The sequence below is a fragment of the Panthera onca genome, chromosome E2 (assembly GCF_046562875.1).
Source record: "Panthera onca isolate mPanOnc1 chromosome E2, mPanOnc1 haplotype 2, whole genome shotgun sequence".
Lineage (NCBI taxonomy): Eukaryota > Metazoa > Chordata > Mammalia > Carnivora > Felidae > Panthera > Panthera onca.
Window position 1 is genome coordinate 15,015,510 of NC_138353.1, and position 8,184 is coordinate 15,023,693.

The window sequence follows — 8,184 nt, forward strand, 5'->3', positions numbered from 1 at the left end:
CAGACGGGGACCCGGGAACGGTCTCTGGTTGTCAGAACTGGGATTTTATTAAATTGGAAATCCTATTAACAATGAGGTCAGACGGGGTCATCAGGGAGAGGTTTCGAGGCTGGGGTGGGAGGTAGCCGGTTTTGGCTGCGGCCACTGTGGACCACGATGTCGTCGTATTCATCCTGGGGACAAAGGGGGCAGGCACAGGGGCTCAGGCGGCTGTCACCCCGCCTGCTGTCCAGCTGCTTCCACCCACCCCGACAGCTGGGTCTTGTCTCGAAGCCCCAGCTCGCCCAGTCATCCTTCAACTTCCCTGCTCTTAGTTTTCCACACACCACGTTCAAGGTCACCTGTGTTCTCCCACCACCACTGCCTGGGCTCCGGCCCCACTGCTCTGCCAGTACTTAGGGCCATAGCCACTGGGGTCTCCCTCCTCCGCCCCCTCCCTCTGCCTCTACCCAGATTCCTCGCCGCCCCCCCCAACATCGTCCCTGCCCAGAGTGGGGTCTCTGCCACCTGGGTTCTCCAACGCAACCTCCTCACCGGAGGTCTCTCCCCACTGCCGCCAGGGTTGGAATCAGTGCTTCCCGGAGCCTGAGTTCTCCGACTCCTGCCCTGTGAGATCACTCCCTACGCTGTCAGCCACCATTGCCAACCAGTACCATTACCAGTCACCACGATCGAGGTCTTTTCTCTAACTCTGCCCGAGTTCCACCTCTGCCCTTGCCTTCGGTTCCCCACCACCACTACCCGCGTGCTCCCCACCACCCCTGCCCAGGTCTCCCCGCACAGCCGCCCGAGTTCTCGAATCACAGCAGCCCGAGGTCAGTCTCAACGTGCTGCCTAATGTCTCTTCTCCCCCTTCCCGCCTGCCCGTTTACCCTGACCCCCCGGCCGGGCCGCCCAGTCTTGCCCCCCCACTCACGCCCTCGTCCCCGCTGTCACTGTCGCTACTGCTGCTGCAGGGGCCGGGTCTGTCGTCCTCGTCCTCGGGCTCAGCGGCTCCATGTGCACGGAGAAGGCGGGCGAGGATGGGGTTGGGCCGGAGCGTGGCACTACCCAGTGGGGTGCGGCCACCGTACATGCGGGCGGCAGGGTCGGCCCCTGCCCTCAGGAGAAGCTCCAGCACGTCGGCTGCTTGGGCCTCCACTGCCAAGTGCAGGGGGCTCCGGCCGCACGTGGGCTCCTGCGAGGCGCAACAGAGGGGTCAGGGAGGCCCTGCCCCACTCTGGGGGCCAAGCCTCCCTGCCACATCCTCTCCCCAGGGCAGCTCACCGGTTTGTTGAGGTCAGCTCCAGCCTCCCGGAGCAGCCGGACCATCTCTGCATCTTTGTGGATGACGGCCACGTGAAGCGGGGTATGGCCTGTGGACAGGGCGACAGGTGTCGGACGATGGGGGTGAGGGGCCTGGGCCTCAAATGCCAAGGTCCCAGGGGACGGCTTTGTGGCCTGAGGAGACTGAGTTTGGGGTACAGCTCCTGATTTCCTGGGTATGTCAAAGAGGCTTCTGCAGCCCAAATGCCTACGTCTCGGTGGTCTGGAACTTACTGGGGGTGCCAATGCCCGGCTTGTGGCATGTCTGGGGCTTATGGATGAAGAGCCTGGGGGCTTTGGACAGGAGGCCTGGATCTTGGGACCAGGAGACCGAGTCTCTGGTCTTTACTTCACAAAGGGCCTGGACCCCAAATTCCTGGGTCCCGAGTAGTTGAAGGGCCTGCAACCTTAGAAGGTGAAGTGGGTCCTAGACACGGGGTCCTGGGTGATCTCAGTCCCTTTGTGGAAGGGGCTTAGGTCCAGGCAGTCGGGCTTAGAGGTGGGGGAGCCGAGACTCAGATGCCTTTTTTCTCATGAGGCCTGGCTGAGGGCTGTCCTTGAACCCAGTGTCAACCTCTGGGAACCTGGGCCTTGAGTTCCCTCGTCCCGAGCGGGCTGGAACCTGTGGCTGGTGAGAGGGTGGGAGCTGTGCCTTCAGGCTGGGCAAGCTGGACCCAAGAACTGGATCTTAGTGGCTCCAGGCCTGTGGGTGACAGGTCTGGCCCCACGTGGTCCGGGTGCCGAGTTCCACATGACCAAGTCTCAGTAATCTGGGGCTCGACTGGGGACCGTTCCCAATGCCTGGGCACCTGAAGCCTCGGTATTATTCCCCAAGGGGCTGGGTCTTGAGTCAGGAGAACCGAGCCCAGAGCCAGGAATTCTCGCTCCGCCTGGGAGCCCGAGCCCTGCCCGGTGCCTGAGAACCCCTCACCCTCATAGTTTTCAGCCTCCAGCTGCAGCTTCCAATCCTCCTCGCTCTCGTCATCTTCCTTCTCCGAGTCGGGGTCGGGGTACGAGGCGACAGGCAGGCGGTCGGCGTCAGAGGTGCGGTCGGGGCCCTGAGCGAGGTAGGTGTTGGGGGCTCCCCTGGCGCACCGGGGACGGGGCTGGAGTAGCACACGGGCGCAGGCGTGTGCCCTCATGCGACAGGCCAGGTGCAGTGCCGTGTGGCCCCCGCGCTCCGCCACACGCAACCCGGCACCCGCCGCGTACAACTTCTCCACTGTGGAGGCCTCCCCCAGGATGGCTGCCAGGTGAAGGGCTGTCTGCGGGAGCAGAGGGCAGGGATCAGGGGGTGCACGGAGAACCCAGTCCCAAGCCCTAAACTGTCCCCGGGGGGCTCACCTGGCCCAGGTCATTCTGTAAGTCCAGATACTCGGTGCCAGCCGCGAAGCCTAGGAGGAAATCCAGGAAGGGCTCATGCTGATGAATCACCGCCAAGTGCAATGCCCTGAAGACAAAAACAGGGAGCAGAGCATAGAAGTCTGGAACCAACTGTCAGGAATCTAGGAGGGTCAGGTCAGTTAAGTCAGCATATTTGTTTAATCAGTGCTTTGGTTTTTAAAAATGTGTTAAGTTTATTTATTTACTTTGAGAGAGAGAGAGAGAAAAAGTGAGAGTGGGGGAAGGGCAGAGAGGGAGAGAGAGAGAATCCCAAGCAAGCTTCCGCACTGTGGGCGTGGAGCCCGGTGCGGGGCTCGAACCCACGAACCGCGAGTTCATGACCTGAGCTGAAGTCGGATGCTCAACCGACTGAGCCACCCAGGCGCCCCTAATAGGTGTGTATTAAGTAGGACTTCTACTGCCTCCCAAGACGAAATAACAGGGACCAGATTTCCCTCCCGTCTGAATCAATCAAAAAAATCTGACAAACTATGGTATAGGAAGCAACAGTTTTCCAGATACTAGTCCTCATGCAATGAATGACCATGATTCCTAAAGAGGAAACAAAATGAGGTGAGCCCTTCAACTGATTGCCAAGTTTACCGTCTTGAGAGTAGACACCGCACAGAGAGGGGCCTGGCAGGTTGCATACGAGGCAAGAAGGAGTGGAGGCTGGGGAAGGCAGGCAGCTAGAGTCAGAGGACAGAGAACCCAAGAGGAGAGGGCTGAACAGGGAGAGACCCTGGGGGGTCTACAGAGGGGCCTCTCGAGTATTTGGGAGAGTGCTGATTAACGCAGGGGTGTGAAGAAACCATCCAAAAAGATTAGGGAAACATGCCCATTGCTCACAGGAGACCAGGAATAATGCCTGTTCCCACCAATCAGACTAGGAAAAACCCAAGGACCTTGGGTAGAATACTCTGGAAGGTTCTTACCTCAGTTGTGGGGAATAATAAGCCCTAGATGAGGGCTGCTCAGGACCCACCCAACAAATCATAAAAGCAAAACCCCAAAGGATCAATCCGCTTACAGGTAGTTGGTTGTTTTTTTTTTTTTTTTTTAATGTTTATCTACTTTTGAGAGAGAGAGACAGACAGACAGAAGGCAAGTAAGGAAGGGGGGCAGAGAGAGAGAGGGAGACACAGAATCCCAAGCAGGCTCCAGGCTCTAAGCTATCAGTACCGAGCCCGATGTGGGGCTCAAACTCACTAACCGTGAGATCGTGACCTGAGCAGAAGTCAGACACTCAACCAACTAAGCCACCCAGATAGCCCGAATTGCTTACAAGTAGTTTAACTGCATCCCAAAACAACACTCAACAATATTTATAGGAATCCACAACTTGCTGGCCTAACAAGGTAAAATTCACAATATTTGGCATCTAATCAAAGATTACCAGGTAGGCAAATAAGCAGGAAAACATGATCCATAATGAGAACGATCAATCAGTTGAAATTGACCCAGAAATGACCCAGATGTTGGAATTAACGAACAAAAACATTAAAAGAGTTCATTATAAGTGAATCTCAAACATTCAAAAAGTTAAGTAGAGACATGGATGATTAAAAAAAAAAAAAAAAGACTCAAACCAAACTCCTAGTGATAAAAACTATAGCATCTGAAATGAAAAATACACTGGATGGGATTAGTAGCAGATTAAACACCGCAGGAAAAAAAGATTAGCAAACTTGAAGACTTCACAATAAGAGCTATTCTTAATGAAACACAAGAGAACATTTTTTTTTAACGTTTATTTATTTTTGAAAGAGAGAGAAAGAGACAGACTGCGAGCAGGTAGGGGTGGAGAGAGACGGAGACACAGAATCCAAAGCCGGCTCCAGGCTCTGAGCTGTTAGCACCGAGCTGGTTGCGGGACTTGAACTCAGAAACTGCGAGATCGTGACCTGAGCCGAAGTCAGACACTTAATTTAATTTTCCAAATCCACAGATCCAAGAAGCTCAATGACTCCCAAGAACAAGAAATACTGAAAAAAACAAAAAACAAAAAACAAAAAAAACCAAAACTATGCAAAGGCCCAACATAAAAGTCCTGTTCAAAACCAATGATGAAAACAAAAATTTCACACGAGCCAGAGACAAAACTACTTTAAGTACAGAAAAATAAAAATAAGGCAAGGGAACACAATGGAGCACCATTTTCAAGTATTCAGACAGTCAACCCAGAATTCTTTAACCCAGCGAAAACGTCTTTCAAACACGAAGACAAAATAATGACGCCGAGAAAACTCATCAGCAGCAGACCCATATCGCCAAAGCAACATTAAAGGAAATCTGCGAGCAAAAGGAAAATGACATCAGACCACAATACGAACTTACAGAAAAGAATAACGAAAACTGAAAATAGTAACTATGTGGGTCAATATGGAAGATTTTTTTTCTCTTGTTACTGTAAGGCTCTTCAGAAGGTAATTTGGAAAAATAGTTGAGTGTTTAAACAAAAATACTAACAAAGTATGGGGGAGTTTAGGACACACGTGTAAATAGAATGTATGGCAACAATAACGTGGAGGCCAGGAGGGGACAAATGGAAATATATTCTCTTCTGAAGTTCTTTCATCTTTTACCGTATGTGATATGACATATAAGCCAAAAAAAGCAGAAGTCAGCAAACTTTTTCTATAAAGGCCAGTTAAAGATTTTAGGCTTTGTGGATCCTACCGTGTCTCTTTTAACCTACTCAGCTCTGCCCTTGTGATACAAAAGCAGCCACTGGCAGTATATAAATGACCCCGCATGGCTGTATTCCAACATAACTTTCTTTGTGCAGTCTGAAATGTGAATTTCACGTAACTTTCACTTGCGGCAAACTATTATTCTTCTCTTCTGATTTTTTTCAACCATTGAAAATGTAAAAACCATTCTTAGCTCACAGCCTTACGAAAGCAGATGGCTGGCCAGATTTTGCCTGGAGGCCACAGTTGGCCAACCATTTAAATAACAGAACAAAGAGAAAGTTAGTAAAGCCAGAGGGCCTGGCTGGCTCAGTCAATAAAGCATGGTTGTGAGTTCTAGGTTGTCAGTTTGAGCCGCACGTTGGGAGTAGAGATTACTTAAAAATTTTAGTCGGTTAAGCATCCAACTTCAGCTCGGGTCATGATCTCATGGCTCTTGGGTTCGAGCCCCGCGTCGGGCACTGTGCTGACAGCTCGGAGCCTGGAGCCTGCTTTGGATTCTGTATCTCCCTCTCTCTCTGCTCCTCCCCTGCTGGCACTCTCTCTGTCTCTGTCTCTCTCTCAAAAATAAATAAACATTAAAAAGTTTTTTTAAAAAAATAGAGAACACTGCACCCAACAACAGAATATCCATTCTTTTCAAGTGCACATATAATGTTCTCCACCATAAAACAATTCTCAATAAGTTTAAGAGGATTCAAGTCACATAAAGTATGTTCTCAGTCTACAATGGAATTAAATTGAAAAGCAATTAAAAAAAAAAAAAGGGCACCTGGCTGGCTCAGTCAGAAGATCATGTGACTCCTGATCCTGGGGTCATGAGTTCAAGCCCCACATGGGGTGTAGAGATTACTTAAATAAATAAAACTTTTTTAAAAATCAATTTAAAAAGGGACATTTGGAAGACCTTCCAAATACCTTGAAACTATATAACATACTTCTAAATAATCCACTGGCCAAAGAAGAAATCAAAAGAGAAATTAGAAAGTATATTGAATTAAATGAAAATGAAAACACAGTATATCAGAATTTGTGAGACTGCTAAAGCAGTACTATGGGAAATTTATAGCATGAAACACCTATATTAGAAAAGAAAGGTCTCAAATGGATAAGCTCAGCTGCCACCTTAAGAAACAAAAAAAAAAAAAAAAAAAGAAAAAGAACAAATTAAACCCAAAGTAAGCAAAAGAAGGGCAAGAATGAAAGTCAGAACAGAGATCAATGAAATAGAAAGCAAAAATCCAATAAAGAAAATTAATGAAACCTAAGCTGGTTCTCCAAAAAGATCACTATTTCCTGAGTGCGTATTATGGGTCAAGCACTGTTCGGTCACTGAGGACAGAAGAGTGAACACAATGAACAAAAAACCCAGTACAATCCGTCACAGGGGCCTTTACAACCATTGTCCCTTCTACATGGAGTCCCCCCCCCCCCAAATAATTCACTGGTCTCATTTTCCTGCTTTATTTTTTCCCAAATACCTTACTACCTTCAGACGTACCATTTCCCTGCCTTTCTTTTATATTGTTTTTCATTTTTCTGTCTTTCTTCCTTTCCTCTCTCTTTCGCTCATTCTCACTTTGTGTCTTTCTTTCCTTCTCTGACCCTTTCTTTCCTTCTTTCTCCTTTTTTCCCTCCCCGCTTCCTTCCTGTCTTCCTGTCAGTCCATCTGTCCTATCGATATACCCACCCTTGGAACGCAAACTCCACAAGGGTTTAAGCTTTTGTCTGTTTTCTTCACTGCCTTATCACAGCACCTAAAACAGGCCCTGGAACCTGGTAGTGTTCAATAAATATTTCACACGTGAACCCTGCTATAATGGAGCTTACGTTTTCTCTTTGAATGTAAGATTTTAAGATCAGTGCTCAGAAGGTAGAATCTTGGAGTCAAGGCCAAGTATTAATTTTGGAAATCTAAGTCCCAGGCTCATAAAGCAGGAGCTAAGGATCAAAGATCATATTTGGAGGTAGGAGGTCAGGAGGGGGGGCTGTCTGAACTACAGCTCTAACAAAGGTCTCAGGAATAAGGTCAGGAAGATCAATAGAGTTTTGAGATCAATGGATAGGGATGTGGAGCTCTCTATGAACCAGAGTTCAAGAAAGGAAGATCAGAAATTAAGGCGCTAAGATCAAAGTTGGACAGTAAATTGCTTTTACTGAGGTGAGGGCTTGGCGGTTAGGGATCAGAAAGTCAAGCATCACAAGTTAGACTTAGGAGTGAAAGGTTAGGAAGACGGGTTCAGAGACTAATAAGGAATCAGACGTCGGATCCTTGGGCCCGGTTTGGCAGCCTAAGGTTCACTCACGTGTCCCCATCCTCAGTGACGTAGCCGAAGACGAGGGGCGCCCACGACAGACCCGGGCCCAGCTCGGCGCCCAGCCCCGGTCCTCCGGGGGCTGCTGCGTCCGGACCCAGAGAGCCCAGTCCACTGTCGCACCATTCGTCGGCCTCCGCAACTTTCCCCAAGCACGCGACCCCCGCCATAGCCCCCGACGCCTCAGGGGTCCCAGCGGCCGCCCGCCTATAACTAAGCTCTGCCTGAAGTCCTGGCGCTTCCGCCCTGCGGGGAATTCCCCAACACTCCCCCTGACCTATCCAATCAGAGTGAGGTAAAGAGTACGCGCCCCGCCCCCTTACCACACCATGACCAATCAGAGTATTCAGATGGACCGCGACTCTCTACCCATTCCCACATTTTCCGGGCGCCCTTTACCAACATGGCTGCCGGCGCGGAGCCCTCTGGGACTCGTAGTCCTCCTGTCCGCAAGTCTTTCTAACCTAAGAGCCGCTTCCCGGACGTTG

At 50.1% G+C, this 8,184-nt stretch overlaps 1 protein-coding gene across 2 annotated transcripts; it reads right to left on the reverse strand.

The window, feature by feature from the left end:
• Window positions 1-23: 23 nt before the first annotated feature.
• On the reverse strand, window positions 24-7,957 carry NFKBIB (NFKB inhibitor beta). Of its 2 annotated transcripts, none has more exons than XM_060651048.2 (6): window positions 7,688-7,957; window positions 2,650-2,755; window positions 2,237-2,363; window positions 1,267-1,355; window positions 917-1,177; window positions 24-173 (listed from the first exon to the last, which is right to left on the reverse strand). In XM_060651048.2, the coding sequence occupies exons 1-6, from the start codon at window positions 7,864-7,866 to the stop codon at window positions 78-80; spliced, it is 858 nt and encodes a 285-aa protein (XP_060507031.1). In that variant the 5' UTR covers window positions 7,867-7,957; the 3' UTR covers window positions 24-77. The 2 variants fall into 2 exon arrangements, with proteins under 2 accessions (XP_060507031.1, XP_060507030.1); XM_060651047.2 differs by having other exon boundaries at window positions 2,237-2,570; window positions 7,688-7,956.
• Between the last annotated feature and the right edge of the window lie 227 nt (window positions 7,958-8,184).

What these genes read in the sequence shown, in the direction of transcription:
- NFKBIB (XM_060651047.2), bottom strand. Translation starts at nt 7,866, where the DNA reads ATGGCGGGGGTCGCGTGCTTGGGGAAAGTTGCGGAGGCCGACGAATGG. An exon ending in TACAGAATGACCTGGGCCAG is followed by an intron (nt 2,571 to 2,649) that starts GTGAGCCCCCCG and finishes CTGCTCCCGCAG; the next exon opens with ACAGCCCTTCACCTGGCAGC. An exon ending in GTGACAGCGGGGACGAGGGC is followed by an intron (nt 174 to 916) that starts GTGAGTGGGGGG and finishes CTTTGTCCCCAG; the next exon opens with GATGAATACGACGACATCGT.